Source organism: Centropristis striata, chromosome 20 (genome assembly GCF_030273125.1).
Source record: "Centropristis striata isolate RG_2023a ecotype Rhode Island chromosome 20, C.striata_1.0, whole genome shotgun sequence".
NCBI lineage: Eukaryota > Metazoa > Chordata > Actinopteri > Perciformes > Serranidae > Centropristis > Centropristis striata.
In genome coordinates, this window is record NC_081536.1 from 22,199,103 (window position 1) to 22,216,702 (window position 17,600).

Consider the following 17,600-nt stretch of genomic DNA (forward strand, 5'->3'; position numbering starts at 1 on the left):
GCAGGTGGCACCAGTGTGCCCTGGTAGCCTCGGCCACCAGTATGAATGTGTGTGAATGGGTGACTGAGCCTAGTGTGTAGTGTAAAGCGCTTTGGATAAAAGCGCTATATAAGTGCACCCCATTTGCTATTTAGATGTTACAAGTCTGGGTTTCCTTTTAGACTCTGACTTAAGTTTTATGTCCCTTATAAACAAGCGAAGGTACAGCTCCCTAAAAAGTCGATTTAGAGGCTGCAACTTATCTAGAACTTTATTGAATGAATGATAGACACCATTTAAACATGCATATTTTCTAACACTGTTCTGTTTGGGAAGTTTTAGGAATCTTTTTTTGGGGCGATAAAGCCACAGTATGTTTCCTTTTAATCTATAGATGGATTTAAATCTTTTGTCTGAAGGTGTTTGTGACAGATGTTTAATATTTAATGTAATTTGAGATGTGACCAGTAGGGGGAGCCACAGGACCAGAGCGGAATGTGAAGACAGTCAGAGTTGTTTTGTTTTTTTCTCAACATGAATTATTGGATTAATAACTGAACAGGAAGCTGTAAATTTTGTTTTTGTAATTCTAAAAAATAAATACAGCTGTTGCGATTTAAATGGCATTGAATGAATCAGGGTTAGTGTTGGGATACTTAATAACAATTTTAATAATAACAATAAACTTAATTTGTATAAGCACCTTTTGTTAGAAATGCAGTACAAAGTGCTTTTAAAAAAAGGAAATTATGTGACAAGAGACATAAAATATGGATTTATTCTACACAAATTTATTTAATAATAATAGTAAAAAATCAGTCGTTTACCAACTAAATTTATGTTTTTGTAATGTTTTTAATAGAGGTTTTAAATCATAACTAAAAGATAATTATTGAATAGTTTCTGTGGATGTATTTTGATGTTCGTTTTCCTTTATTTAACTTTCTGTGTAAATGATAATTTTACTGTGGCTTAGTTGGTAGAGCGGTCGCCCACTGATCAGAAGGTTGGTGGGTCGATCCCTGACCATGGCAGCCTACATGTTGAAGTATCCTTGAGCAAAATACTGAACCCCAAATTGCTCCCGATGCTGCGTTCATCTGTGTGTGAATGAATTCCTAATGGTGGCAGGTGGCAACAGTGTGCCCTGGTAGCCTCGGCCACCAGTATGAATGTGTGTGTGAACGGGTGAATGAGTATAGTGTGTAGTGTAAAGCGCTTTGGATAAAAGTGCTATATAAGTGCACTTCATTTACCATTTATATCCATTTGACACTGTGACACTAGTCTTTGTGCATATATGTATGTTACAAATTTTAATGCTCTGATTATTAAACAAAAAAGGGAAAATCCAATACATCTGATATCTTAAAAGGGTTTTGGCACGAGCTTATACCTGAATGATAATAATGATTGTTTTGCGGCTCCACCAGGTGTGAGCTCTATGGAGACGATGCTGGCTCATCTCTTCTCTCAGCTGTTTGTCATCAGCGTTCAGATCATCCTGCTGCTGCTCTTCATTCTACTCGTCTTTAAGGTTTGTACTCCTGACACGGGCAATAAAACAGACCGATACACTGACAGACACACTCTTCCAATAATATTTAACTTTATTGATTAGGAAATGGGTCTTTGCAGCAGCAAAAATAAGACCCGCAGGGAAGAGAGTAACAGCAGGAAAATATAAAACAATCCATTTACACATTGAAGGCTTTAACAATGCAGGTGGATAGAACATTTTAACTAACAGAAATCACCATGAAACTTCCTATGTTATTTATTGTGTTAAAGGTTTTCTAAAATGTAATGTTTAAACATGCAAGTGAGGCATATTGTTATCAAATCAAATCAAAATCAGAATTACTTTATTTATCCCGAGGGGAAATTAATTTAGTGAATGTGTCAAACGTGCTGTTGTGGATAAATATCCACAAGGGAAACCTGCACATTGGATCAAATGATGCAAATGAGGCATTATCTAATAGTAACTTTTGTTGAATTTAGGAGAAAATCAACAGAGACAAACTGTAGTAAAATAAACATCTTAAAATGTATTTTGGATGTTTTCTTTCTACTGATCTGGAAGACATGTTATGGAAGCAAAATAAAATAATAATAATAATAATAATAATAGCAAAAAATAGCTGAATAAAAGTTGAAATATATATTGTCCATATAAATAAAAATAAATGAATAGTCATAGCATTTCCAAATTCCCCTAAGCATTGATTTTTGCTTTATATTTAAAAAAAAAAAAAAAAAAAAAAGTTAAAATATCTGTGAAATTCAGACAGCATTTACTGTAGACTGTGTGGATACTTTAATATTTCTGAAAATATTTTTAAATTGTGTTTGCTAGATTTATTGTTATAAAAAATGTGTGTGAAAGGGTTAAACCAGTTTTCTGAGAGGCTCATTAAAAGCCTTTGAAAGGTCACTGACATAATTTGGTTTGTGTTGAGTTTGACAAGTTGAAGGTTAATGTGTCACAAATATAGCGGGCATTTGCATTTTTACTACATCATCAAATATCCGACTTTACCTGCAGCACGTAATCACATTCATAATAACTTATTCCAACCCCTCAACAAAACACAGCCAAGCTATACAGATAGCAGAAATGAGGTGATGAGATGATCAAACTTTAACTACATTAGCATTACACATAAAAAAACAAACAAGCATGACTATCAGTTTAAATAGACTAAAATAGGTTTCTTTTTGAGCATATTAAAAAAACGTCAGGATTTCTAAATAATCTGATATAATAATCTATAATAACCTGCTGTAATATCACCAGCATAAACAGAGAAATCTTTTTATATTGCATGCATTTCACTTCTTCGTTAAACTCCTACATTACCACCAACAGTTCTGATGTGTTGTGCTGGTAGTTGCTAATGTAGTTTTGAGCCTGTAGCCTGCAGCAGAGATGAGGAGTGAGCTGCAGAGGTCTTGCTTCTTTCTGACTCCACACCTCCGCATTTTCGTCATTTTCAACTTGTCAACTTGTAGGTGACTCAAGTGACATAATCATCTATTTTAACCCCTCAAACTGACCTTTTCCCCCCAAGATTGTTCAATTCTGTCCTGTAAAAATGCGTATATACAGGGGAGGATATGTGCTGTAAATCTTCTTGTGTGAGTGTCTCTTGAAGGTCGGCGGGGTCGTGTTTACCGCGAGGGTTCTGCTCATGATTGATTTTCAATACACACATGTATGGAATCAATACAGGAAGACATACAGAAAAAAGAGGATACGTGTGTGTGTGTGTGTGTGTGTGTGTGTGTGTGTGTGTGTGTGTGTGTGTGTGTGTGCAGGATTTTATGGGTGTGTGCTCTGCCTGTCGCTGTGTGTGCATGATCGTCCGTGTGTGTGTTAATTAAGGTGCCGAAGTCCAAAGAGACCACCACTGCATAAATCACTTCCCGCGTTGGCCGTATCCAGGGATCACTGCGGGATCGCCACAATAACAGCCCTTGATTGCTGTGGCAACCGAGCAGTCATGTGGACTGTTGGTCTATTTTTGCACGTTGTCAGGGGAGACGGATAGTGTCTTAACACACTGAGGACAAGTGCACTAACACACACACACACACACTACTCCAGTTGAAGGGAGACACTACAGGTGAATAGGGTATTTTATTTTATTAAACTTATAGATATCATCATGAAACTTCCCCAGTTTGTTATTTATATGAAGACAATATTTTTTTGCATCACAAGTTTTCTGAAATTTCATATTTAGATATGCAAATGAGGTGTAAACTCATTTGTGCAAATTTGCTTATATTTCCAGGACATAAATCTAAACACTGGATAAAGCAAATGTCAAAGTTATTATTTTTATTTTGTTAATATATTAGATTCAAAGTTTTAAACAGAAGGAAATATGGATATCGCCTTTTATCATTTCATACATCAGAAAGTACTGTCAAAAGCCATAAAAAGTCCATTTTCGTCATGTCTTTAGGAGCAAAACTTTTCTATAAATCAGGGTATGACTGCCACTCTGTAAAAACCTTTTAAAAAAGTTTGGTGTCTGTAAGTGGAGCTGAAGTTGAGATTTATGGCTCAGAATGAGAAAAAAACTAATTTTGAGAAAATAGCCTTAAAGATTTCTTATATTATTAATGGAAATGACTATTTGAGGATGAAATGTTGAATCAAATTCATAGCATCAACAATAAGGAACATGTAAAACACATTGTGCAGGAGAGTGGGAGCTTTCTAACGATGTCCGAGATGACGAGGTTTAGACTATGTTCATGGTATTATATGTTGCAATAGAACGTTACGTTTTAGTGAATTTAGGAGAAATCTACAGGCGCAAATGGGTCAAACACAGTAAATTATACATGTAAATGTTTGTTTTGGATGTTTTCTTTCCACTATTCTAAAAGAAGACATGAATCTACTGAGACTCGAATACTTTCACATGTCTTCTCTGTTTGCACTCCTCTTCGTCTGCAAAATTTACAACCAAACTTAATCAGCACTGACATTTCTTGTAGTATTTTTGGCCAAAGATCAGTGCAGAACATCAAAGTGTTTCTATCTATGTGGGCCTCTGTCTCACTCCCTTTATCTCCTTTCTTCTTGATCTTATCTTCTTGCCTATTCTGGTGTTGCCTTATTTAATTCAATTTACAGGACGACGAACATTACTCAACATTTCTGTGAAAGTCTCAGTGTTGGCCAGCTGGATAAATATCAGTCCTTTAGTCAGATGTTAGGGGATGGTTGAAACCTACAGATAGAAGACAAGAACATAAGTACAGTAAGAGTGGCCACTTTACAGTCTATAAAGCAGCCAAACTCTCTCCCATGACTTTGTATTGAAAGACGGTGCCTCCTCGACAAATTCATCCATTAGCAAAAAAAACTGTGTTAGAATGTACTACAAACAAGTTAATGAACCCAGAACTTAGTTTTTATAAGCTCCCAAGCCAAAAATCTTTACTTTTAAGTGGACACAGAATTTATTTTTAGACAGCCATGTCTGTTTCTAGATAACTATTAGAATTACATATACTATTTGATTAATTTAACATTCTATGTCTACCAGAAAAGGACACGTTGGCTGTTAGCAAGCCAATGTTAGCTAATATCCACTTTTTTCCTTTTAAAGTTCAGTTTTTCGTCTTTGCTAGAGGATGTTTGACAGTCTCCTTACATTCAGGATGTCCATAGATCAGTCATGTTCATGGTCAGAATTTTCAGCTTTATATTGAATCCTTTTCATCAATGAGATGATATTTTAAAGAAGTTGGTTCTAATATTGTATGTTTTGTATTTATGGTCTTTCACATTAACATGAGGCGTTAATAAGCTTCATATGTTCTCTCTCTCTCTCTCTCTCTCTCTCTCTCTCTCTCTCTCTCTCTCTCTCTCTCTCTCTCTCTCTCTCTCTCTCTCTCTCTTTCTCTTTCTCTGCAGATGCCTATTGAAGGCTCCTTGCTTCTGGTTATAATTCTGATCGTGCTGCAGGGCATCACCGGCATCTCGTTTGGCCTCGTCATCTCATCAGCGATCGACGACGAGCAGAACGCCAACCAGGCCGCCCTGGGCATGTTCTACCCCAACCTCATCCTCAGCGGTAGGCCTTCAAACTTTATTCTTCAAAGACTTCTTTATTTAGTGTGATAACACAGAATGCCACAACATTTGTTCTGAGTGGTCTAAAGTCTGAATATCTGGTGTGGACAAACTTCAGAAAACTATCTAATGGCAATACTTTTACATTTTTAGATCATATCGTCACCCTGTTAAAATAATCGCCTAAGTATTTTTTTCAAGTTTTGCAGGAAACACAAAAAACTTCACCAAAAGTGTAACATATGACATTTATTGATCATTTCACTCAAAAAGGATGTAACAAAGGATGGCTATTGGCATAGTAATAACACTGTGTGTAAATTATGTCACTTAAGAGAAATAAATGACTTCGGCAATTTTTTTGAACATGCCTTTGTGACTTAAGCAAGATATGGAAACACTTTATTTTGAAGGTGTCTACATAAGAGTCACACAAGCCTGTCAGAAACATGACATGACAAGTATCATGTGTATTAATGTTACTTCAAAGTGTCATTGATGTTCATGACACATCCCATGTCATGTTTATGGCACGCTCATGTCAATCTTATGTAGACACCTTCAAAATAAAGTGTTACCATATCTTGCTTAAGTCACAAAGGCATGTTCAAAAATTGCCTAAGTCACATTTTATTTTGACTTAGGCATAATAAATCCACTTAAGTCACACTCTTGACATAGGACATTATCTTAAAGGGGTAAAATCACATGATCTGATCAACTGAGGATGTAGGCGATTTTACCATAGGTGGCCGGAGTCATGAGGAGATGATTTAGGCAAAAAAAAACAATTTTGACAAAAATGACTTATTTTAACATTGTGATGATATGAGAAATGACAATTTTATTATTATAGTTGAAGGCAGTATTTTTAACATTTTATTTTTTTAAATGTCTTCCTATTTATTTTTTTTGCACTGTATATGTGTACATATCTTTAATATTCAACTTGTTATGAGTTCCTAGATACTAAATACTTGATTCTGCTCCTTACTTTACAGCCATTTTCTTATCGTATGATATTTAGTCTTTGGGCCTGAATGGTTTTACTGGTTTTACATTTTTTAGACAAGCCCAAAGAACACTTCCACCAAAGAAATTTATTGTTGAGGTCCAGTGACCCCAGTTGTTAGTCGTTAGTAGTGTTGGTAGGATGGCTGTTAAGTGTTTTAAAAAATTAAAATCTAGACCTTTTCATGAGACTATTTTCCAGGCAGTTGCTTTCAAGTTTCAAGATTGAACTTTGAACCTCATATCTTGTTATTTTTCTTGTCATCATGTCTATTTCTAGTTCTCTAGTTCTTTCTACTTCTCATCCAGAGTTTCTGCAGGACCTTAAAAAGCCTTAAAAAGTCTTAAATTAAAAAATCTGAAGTTTCGGTCTTAAAATGCCTTAAATACAATTTTGACAGCTCCTTAAAAGTGATTGGATTATGAATTTATGACAAAAACTTCTTACCTAAACTTCTTACTTATAAACTTTATTCAACTTCAAGCTCACTTTTAAATGTGTTTTGGGGAAAATTCTTTATTGAAACCCCAGAACAAAGCCAACATGGAACCAATAACCAGTCATCTTATCATCTTATCAACTTCAATCAGCTTATCGGAGCACGCCCAGCTGTGTGTTGCAATGTGTGGACTTACTTATCAAAAAAATCTTAAAGTAATAAGTTAGAATTGTTTTGTTTAATTGTACTTTTATCTAATAGAGACATAAAATAGCTCCTGATTTGCTTTCATAATGGTCTTTAAAATGTCTTTAATATCTTAAACGTATTTGTTGATATCTGCAGCAAACCCAGCTTTAACAACAGGATAAAAACAAGAGAAACCAGATATTGTTTAAATGCTTAATGGGGTTCATAATGAGCACAGAACATTCAAATACGAACTGTATTTTAACAGCAGCTGTCTTGTACTTCAGGTATCATCTGGCCCGTGGAGTGTATCCCGTATCCTCTCCGCTACGTCAGCCTGGCTCTCCCTCAGACCTACGCCTCCGAAGCCCTTCGCTGTATCATGTACAGAGGTAAAGTACACGTTACACAACACTCATCAGTTTCATAATGCTGCAGCCTGGTGTGCAGTGAGCATGTGTTCAGGTCAGATGCATGTGCACACATTGTTACACACAATCTAAATCATTAATCAGCTTTGGATCCTGTGAAACTGGGCTTCCTGGGATGTAAGGTATCGTGGTTTCGTTGTGTCTCCCAGTCTTTCTCTTTCTCTCGACCTCGCCGTCTCCGAACAATCAGACCTGACGAGGGTTTGAGCTCCCACCGTGTTACATGATACACGCATGTACAATCACAGGAAGTCAGAGGAGCCGTTTCCTGTTTGAAAACCTTATCGTATAGATGGAGTGGAAGACGAGACACGGCAGAAGTTGACACATTCAGAATTCAATTCGGGGATGAGCTGAAACCTTTTTTACTTAGCAACTGCCACCTGAGAGTCTCGTCCCATTTGTTATATTAATGTTTTGCTCCATGTTTCCATTCATTGCAGACTAGATCAGCTTGTATCCAGATAATAACAACATGTATGATATATTATCTGGGTTATCATCTCATCTCATTTGCTGTTTCCAGCACCAGGAATGAATTTAAATATATATAATATTGTAATACTTCCACAATAACATTTTAGAATGAACTTTATGCACCAAAATAGTAGTAAAACACAGTGACACTCAAGTAGATAGTAGTAGATATTAAAAATATATTTAAAGTAATATTTTTGCTGCAAGTTCCACATGTGCTGCAGACTGTCCTCATTTGATAAGACCATGAGTTGAAAATATATAGTGATGAGATTTTGTAATCTGAGAGGAGTTTAAATTTGATACTCAATTATTATTTTTTGCTCCTATCACATTTTACTCACTGTGGCTGTATTTTTCATTGCAAAATATAAAGGTCCTGCACCTCTAGAAGTAGGGAGAAAATGTCTTTTGTACATTATAACACATTTATAATCCATTCAATCATAGAAAATGTAAGTTGAATTCTTTGGTAATTTACTTTGCAAAAACCATGTGTTATAAATTCTGAGGAGAAACAGGTCTCCACATGCTATACATATTAAACTATTTACATTCTTCCCCTCTCTCCTCCGTGTTAACCATAGACTGTATAAAATAGGGTGTTAACAGTCTGCAGTTCAGTTTCACTAAATTTATGACGTAGCAGTAAGAACATAGTTCCTACAAACTGCTCACAACAAGACAAGTTTTCAGACCAAACAGTTCTGTAGACTCACCGGCAGCTAGCAGAGTATCTACTCTGAAATAGGAGCTCAAAAAGTCCCTGTTAATTGCATTATAAGATTGTTCCTAGTTGTTGTGTTGCGGTAGAGCTACAATAAAGTTCCCCTGGCTGGAAAACCCCAAGAGCCTTTGGATTACCTTAAATAACCAGGTCATGATTTCTGGAAAGAGACACTGATGTTGAGTTTTTCAGATTTGTTATGTGTAATTTTGAGCACCCAATGCTCAGTGCCATATAGTAGTATATGTTTGAGAGAAGGTAGTTCACATAAAAAACATTTAGATTGCTAAATAGCTCTACAGGTAAGAGGGAAATAAATGTATTTTGAACTATCACTTTTAATAAGGTTTTTTTTCAGCAGGTCTTTTACTTGTTTTGGATCAGGTTCACAGTGTGGTGATAGTACCTTAAGTTGAGGATTAAGGTTAAGGATCTGAATACTTCTTTTGCAAAATGTTAAATTGATCTTTTAAGACTATATTTTACTTTGCTAAACTTCTTGTATGTCTGATAGCATTTGACGAGCATTAGCATTCAACTGTTTACACACTGAGCTGACTTCTGACATGCAGCGTGTCCACCTTTGTTCTCCTGTATATTCTTATAAATATTAACCTAAATCTTTCCGACAGGTTGGGGTCTGTCTAGGATGATGGTGTGGCGAGGCTTCGCTGTCACCCTGGGCTGGAACACTTTCTTCCTCATCCTGGCCACGGTCATCCTAAAGCTGAGGACGTGACAGCCTCCCTCCGGAGAAACCTTTCTTCAGTGAGGGGACAGAGCCGTCAGGTGAAGCCCAGAGACTCACCTGGGCCTCGTGTCTGTGGACGGACTGGGGGCAGCAGAGAGCAGGAGGAGGAGGGAGGGAGTCACTGTGGTTTTAATGTACTGATGACGATGCATCAGTCTCCCTCCTCCAAATAATCCGTCTCACATACAGAAAACACACACTGGTCAGCTGCCTGATCCTGCAACAGTTTGTTATGGTCTGTGCAGGGGAAATTTTTAAATGCTGCACGTAGAAGTGCAAAAAACCCAGAATATATATATATATATATATATATATGCACAAAATGAGAATATTTGTTATAGTCAATGTTAAATGAGGATAGTGTTTAGTCTCATAGCTTATTTCATTTCTATGTGCAGCTTGTTGATAATTTCACCTCCAGAATGTTCCAACTCAGGGTCCCTTTTTTATTTCTGTTTGCCCTCGCTCTTAACGCTAATAGAGAGATTTTGTGGTGACTAAAACTGTTGGAACGATGGCTTTGTCCATGCAGCATTCATTGCCTAACTTATATTGCATTATAGAAGAAATTGTATGTAAATGTGAGTGTCAGCACAAAGAAATGTCAACACGAAAATGTGAAAAAAATTATTTTCTCTACTGCTTTTCGAACAGCAGACTTGAGGATAGCTGTGGGAATGCAGAATATGTTTTGATCGCTTGATATTGTCCAGGAAACTCTCACTGCTTCCCACTGAAATGTCTCTTTAGTTGCTTTTTAAGCCTGTGTTCAGATTTACGTGTGTCCTGTCTGGTGTGTGACAGGAAGGGTGACTCGTGTTGTTACCAAGTCCTCAGCTGCAAACCGTCGTTCTCAGTTCAGGTCGGTGGTGTTCTCCTTAACTTGTGTTTTGTGCCTGCATCTACTGTGGGAGGGGGGAAAAAAGAGTGGGGTTTTTTTTTTCCGGTGATGGGGAAAGTGTTGGTACCGAATTATTTTTGTCTCCACTCTGCTGGACAGGGTGAGAGATTTTTCTGGTCAGGTGTGTTGTGCTCTTCATGTGTCCTGTTTTTTTTTTGTTTTTTTTTACATGAATGTTTCTTTATTCATTGCACCAACAATAACAGAATAAAAGCACACAGCAGTAGAGCTGTTTGGCATTCAACATGGCATGGAGATGTTATCTGCACTTTCGGAAAAGGGAATTCCAGAAATAAGGAATAACTATGAAATCTGGACCGCCATACAGTTGGTGATCAAAAAGTTAGATTTTTCCTCCTTTTTCTATACAAATTACATATATAATTAAGGCTTCACAATTTGGCGGTAATTTTCATGATTGCATTTGCGATATGATTCATGATATTGGAATTATTATTGTGCATTGTTATTTTCCTATTCATTGAAAAATATATTTAAAATGCCCTATTATTCTATCTTTTTTTTTTTTTTTTTTGCTGTAATTTCTGCTAAACAAAGATTTTTTCTTACGTCTGCAGATTAAAATTTGTAAACTCTCTGTAGCTCCATGACACTTAATTCAGAACAGCATTGTGACACTTATTTTGCCTTTAACAAATATTGCTCTATTTGCAATTTGATTTTGAATTTCAATCCATATTTAGATTTTGGTAAAATTTGGATTTTTGTTTTTTATTGTACAGCCCTACAAATAATAAACCAGGAGTACTTTGACTTCATTTTAGATATATTTTTTAAAAATACAACTCCACACCATTATTTTGTATTTTAACACATTAGGCCCATCTTACAGATTGTGGGGTATTTTTCCCAATTATAATTGAGTTTGTATAGACATTTACAGTATATATAGATATCTATATATAGCATGAAATACATGGTGAATTACAAAAGGCTAGCCAAGAAAAACAAATAATAGAAAAACACAACTGTTAATATTAAATTATATCCAGTTACTTTCATTTCAAGACATGTTGATCTCTGTCTCCCACATTTTGCATTTTTGTTTTCTTGGCATGAGTTTGAGAAAATCAGTACCACACTAAATATTAAGCTAGTCAGCAGTCAGTTAGCTTAGCTTATCATAAACACTGCAAACAAATGGAAACAGCTAGCCTGGCTCTGTAAGCAAAGGTAAAAAATCACAACTTCTTGTCCAGGTGCAGTAGTTTCCTCACTACTTCCCCTTGCTCTAGTCTATATGCTAAGCTAAGCTAACTAGCTGCTGGCAAAGAAAGCAAGTAAGTCAAATGACATCATTCAAAATGAAACCACAGAGTTGAAAAGACAGCAGACTACAGACTCACATGTGCCAATCTCGTTTTAACATTTATTAATGTTTACAATCATCTGCCTACTAATATATCAGAATATTTCTTGAGTATGAGATGTATTTTCCGCACATTAACCAGCATGTGTGGTTATTAGATGTGTTGTGTCTCTGCTTGCATCGCAGTGCCGGTAATGCCCTGTTATATTAATGTACTGAAGAATTCATGCGTCCATTAGCAGGATAAATAATGAATATAAATGACTGTGAATCCCTCTGATTGGTTTGTTAAATTGGATTACGTTGTGGTCTTAATGGTAGAGTTATGTGTGCAGTAAGCTGTGTGTGAAGCTAGATGTTGAATCCTCTGAAGGAGAGAGTTTGCCGCGCTGTAAATCTGCTGTCGCTGTTGTTGCTCTGCTGTACTTTCATCAGTGTTTCTTTCGCACATTAAGGGACATTGTGTTTTTCTTTGGTTAAATATACTGTGAGGATATATTAGCTTTGTTTATATTTTCACCTCTGCAGAAATTGTTGATGACTCCCATCACACAATAATGTACCTTTCTAAAGTTTTAAATGGTAAAATTGGCACATCTTATGTGAAAGTATGGACATTATTTGGTAATATTGTGAGTACACTTTTTTGGGAACAATTTCCTGATAAATGGTTGTTAAATGTGATGATTTTTAATCTAAAGTGCTCTACATCCGTTTTCAAGAAATGAACAAGTACTATGCTCCAGTTAGAAAATCTAGACACTTTACATGAACTGCAGTTATACTACTATCGGACTTTTAGCTATATTGAAATGGGAATTTGACGTCCTGATGCAGGAAATTGTTTTAGTTTTAGAGTGTTAAACTCTTAATAATGTTTTTGGGCCTTTAGGCTGAATACAAGTCTAAAATGCCCATTAAAGAAAGTGAATTACCTATTAACATTGAAATACTTAATAGGTTCTTCTTTAACGTTTTCTTAATTCAGGTTAAAAGGATCATTTTAAGTGTAGACTATATTTAGAATATTTTCACTGCTTTAACTTGCCATCAGACAGCCCTTTCTGTTGGGGAACAGAAGCTCTTTTCAAAGCCACCAGACTCCATTGACAAAAACTGTACATTGCATTGCAGAAGATAGTAGTTGCTGGTTTACTGCTGTCTCAATCTTTTAGTAATGTTGTGTTATTTTGTGACTGTGGTGCGTAAAGGGTAAGTGTGGATTCACGAAAAGTCACACAATACAAACATACAAAACTGAAAAATTGAGGCAGTGGAAGCCATCAGTTCTCATATTTTATAAGGTATAAAATTGCTGTTTTTGTCAATAGAGCCTGGTGAGAGGTTTAGAGCTACACATTTTATTCCGATTTTTCATTTTATCTGGTTAATATTTGGGTACTTCAGTTCATGCAAACACACGTAATGTAATAAATTCCACTCTGCTGCAAACTGCAGTCGACTACCTCCGCTGTCTCTCCCTAAAGGGCATGAAAAGCATTTCCACTCCTGTGTTGTGACATGTATGCACTGTGATAGCAGACACGCTTTGATGAAGTTCTTTTCATGTATTTTGAAAGAATAAACCTCGTTGAGTAATCCTCCCTATTGTCTCGTTGTTGTGCATTTCAGAGCACTGCCAGATTTTTACTCAATACCAAAAGTACAAATCCCCCCCACACACACAATTCCTGTGGTTACAAAAACACCCGCAGGCCACGGACGACAGATTTATTCAATGACATCATGCCCGCTTGCATCACTGTGTTGCCTGTTACCATGGTGATGATGATGACCTCGCTGCCTTCAGTGGAATAGATCCACACCGTGATGACTGTTTGAACTTTGTGTGTGTGTGTGTGTGTGTGTGTATCAGATGGGTGTGCCTTGCTATGCTCTGCATGTGTGTCTCGTGGGTTATTTTCATGTTTTTTCTGGTGGTAATCAGTCTCTGCATGCTCATGCTTCCTGTGGTGTGAGCACGTATTAGTGAAGGAAATGTGAATTTGTTTGGGTGCATATTTGCACTTGGGTGTATGTGTATAAAATGCATTTGTATTGCACTAAATTGTTTCTTTAAATTGGAGTCAAATATCAAGAAATATTGATGACAGCAAAAAGCTGTCACATACTGTCTAACTGGTTACAGCAAAACTTAATTTACTTCACGCTTAATTATTTGAATTGCAAGCCAAACAAATCCCAGTGTTTGTGTCATATGTGAAACCAAGAGTCAGTGTTGTTATTTGGACTCAACCTGCGTAACTGGTAGTTGACTGAAGTTATGTGTGGAACCTAAGTGAAGTGGTTTTATTGCCTAAAGTTACAGTTTCCTGTAAACATGTAAGTTTATTTTGAAAAGCCACTATGCATGTAACTAGATGAAATGGGCACACCTTCCCAGACGCGTGTAAAACCGAAGTATTGAGTTTCTGCATGCATCTGTGTGTTGTTGACCCCACCTGGCTGTCAAATGGACTGCAAACAAGCCAATTATATCTGTGTCACATTTTGTCTCAGCAGGCGATGGTCACTCACCTGCATTCACGTATGTACGTGTGACATTCGGCCTGTATTTATGAACAATGGAGCTCTGCAGCACATATGACTGAGATATATCAAGTTTCAGTTTGTTTATTTTGTATTGTCATGGAGTTTGTTCAACCTTAAAGTCACAGTTCTAAAGAACTTTGTCCGAAGAAATAATTGCAGCTGTTTTTTTTATTTTTGTCATGTTTTTGAAGATTCATTGCCTATACCCAATGTTTTTTTTCTTTGCTTTTGTTTCAGACATATTAACTATTTACTTGCAACAAAAGCAGAGACCAGAAAATATTCAGCTTCTGTTTACTTCCATTTTATGCTCGCAAAGAGGCAATTAAAGCATTTGTTTCTGGTTTCGTGTAGGTGTGACTAGAGCCAAGTCAATTGTGTTTGCTCCGCCCACCCTCTCTGGCTGCCAATCACTGCTGGGTGATGGAAAACGGGCACTTGTGAACTAAGTGTAATTTTTCCTGCAAATGTAGCCACATACACCTAGTTCTCTTAATACTGTAAATGTAAGGGCTTTCATCCATAGGCCATAGGCTCAATCACCATTGTGTTACCTCATTTAGAGATAGAAAGTGACTTTACAGACAGTAATTTGAAAGAAAATCTTCAAGATTATTACTTTAAATTATATTTAGAGAGAAATTTCATCAGCATTAACCTCTAAATACACAATATTAGCCCAATACTTGTGTGTGAGTCTCTTGATATATATTCATAGATGTGGTGTGTGCACAAGAGTGCAGTTTCTGCTGTGAAAATTCCCAAAGCAATTTTCTTTTGTGTGTGTCATCATCTGCACAAAGAGTCTAACGTTTCAAATACAGCCATGGTACACCTCGTGTTATAACCACTGGAAAATAGATACCACCCTCACTGACAGGCTGCTATTAAAACACTCCTTCAGTTCAGTGTGAAATGAGAGTCTGGTTTTCTGTCCACAGCCAATTACAGTGTTTGGTGAGCTTAGTGACGACACCGTAGCTAATTACAGTCAGTGTCTCTGTAATTACATGCAGTGACACCCAAAGTCTCACAGGACTTCACTGTGTGTCCCTGTCACAATATATGTAACCTGGTATAGACGGAATTACAAAATGCTCCATTAAATTATAATCAAAAGGCAGGACGAGATTAAACATGGTAGAAGAACATGATGAAACTGATCCAGATGTTGCAATGTTTCTCAAACTTTAATTAATGGAGAATTCCAGTAACATTTAGAGTTAAACCTAATTTACAGCTGTCTACATCTGGTTTACATTTCCCCCTAATCATTTTGCAGCACGTCATGTGATTATATTTACAACAATTACATAATTTATTGTTCTGGAAAAGTTGAGATTAAACCTGGCTTCAGCTGAACTGTGGTGTCGGCTAACAATCGAGCACAAAGTAAGAAGAGTATCATACAGTTGTTTATGTGGAAATAATGGCTATGATATACAGTATTTAGGGGATGATTTCATCCTTTTAGCTTGGACTCGATCAATAAACCCTGACCAGATGAACACTTTAATTTTGATTACATCAAACTTTCAAAGTTGTTTTGTGCTCTGAGAAAAATTGAGAGCCTGCAAATTTCCCATACGTATATAGTAACACAAGCATTAACAGAATGCTTCACCCTTAAAATGACCACTTGTATATCAGTTACTCACCCTGTGTTATCTTGAATTCTTAAAAAAACCCTTCCTTACATGGCTCCACAGTGAAGGAGAGTTAAGAAACTGAAAAAAATCCTATTGAGTTAAAGGAAGTGGCAAAACTTAAAAAAAAAACATTAATCTACAAACTTTCACACAACGACTAGAAATGTATGTTTTTGTAAAAAGAAGAAGACTTTAACTACTAGAGATATGGAGTTGACTCATTGTGACTTGGACTGGAGCCAAAGTAAGTCGTTGTTTTGATGACTTGCAACTCAACTTGCCAAAAAACTAAATTACTTGAGAATTGACATGGTCTTGGAAGTGAAAGACTCGTCACTTATTTCATGTTTTCAACTATAAAATATAAAACATTTAAAATGTTCAGTAAAGTTGCCCGTTACTACAACATGAAACTTTGCTAACGTATCTAACGTTCTCTCACACCTCCATAGCCAGCTAACGTTAGATATAATGATAGATATCACTAATAGATATCACTAACAATTACTAAATTGTAAAATCATATTACTGCAAACATAAATACATTGAAACCCAATTTCTAACTTACATTACTTTTGATGAAATGTTGATCCTGTTTGAGAATTTTTTCTCAAAATTAAATGCCTATTTAACAATTGTGTTTTATGCTGGGACTTGACTTGCCTTAACTAAAGGCTCAACTTGAGTTAGCATAAGATGTAACTTGACTTGGCTTGTCCTAGACAAAATTACTTGTGACTTGCTTTAAACTTGGACCCAATGACTTGAGTCGCATGTCTGATAACAACCATGACAAAACCAACATGCTAATAATTCATTTTTCAAGCAGCTGCAAACATTGTGTTTTGGACACAGAATTTACTATTGTCTCATTTTGCAAAAGCACAGTTTATCTCATCTCAGCTGCACAGCCAGCTGAGCAACCAGCAGCTGAGATGGAAAAATATCTTGCCAGTTGTCCCCCTCTTGTCTTGGCATGTTTACTTTCTCATAACCAGTTTACAATATATTCAAGGTTGCCAGATATGAGTTGTAGCCTGTGTCTTCTGATGCGTGCAGGCAGGTGCACATAGAAAAGATTATGACTTTTCACACCACGATTAAGCAACGCTGTTACCATGATGTTCGTTTACTGCAAAATAACATCTGGGGTGTTTAACAGTACTGCAACCAGTGGTGGAAGAAGTATTCAGATCCTTTACTTAAGTAAAAGTACAAATACCACACTGTGAAAATACTCCACTACAAGTCATCGTCCTGCATTCAAAACTTTAGTAAAAGTACTTGTTATGCAGAATGGACCCACTCAGATTGTTATATATATTCTAAATATATTATTGTATTATTACTATTATAAATGCAATAATGTAAGCAGCATTCACTGCTGTCAAGTTAGGGCCTATTTTAACAACTTTAATATACTTTTATGAGGTTTAAAATGTGTAATTACTTTAAATGTTTCATGTTTTTTTGTTAAATCTCGACCTGAATTAGAAAAGAGTGCAAATGTGTCTCGAAAATGTAGTGGTGTAGAAGTATAAAGTTACACAAAATGAAAAAAAA

General features: G+C 36.2%; 1 protein-coding gene across 2 annotated transcripts in view; it reads left to right on the forward strand.

The window, feature by feature from the left end:
* abch1 (ATP-binding cassette, sub-family H, member 1) overlaps window positions 1–13,439 on the forward strand; it is a 34,140-nt gene extending 20,701 nt beyond the window's left edge. For both annotated transcript variants that reach the window (XM_059359779.1, XM_059359780.1), the window contains exons 17-20: window positions 1,413–1,516; window positions 5,420–5,579; window positions 7,506–7,610; window positions 9,486–13,439. In XM_059359779.1, coding sequence (XP_059215762.1) covers window positions 1,413–1,516; window positions 5,420–5,579; window positions 7,506–7,610; window positions 9,486–9,592 — 476 coding nt within the window. In that variant the 3' untranslated portion in view covers window positions 9,593–13,439. The remainder of the gene's footprint in view (window positions 1–1,412; window positions 1,517–5,419; window positions 5,580–7,505; window positions 7,611–9,485) is intronic.
* Window positions 13,440–17,600: the final 4,161 nt, after the last annotated feature.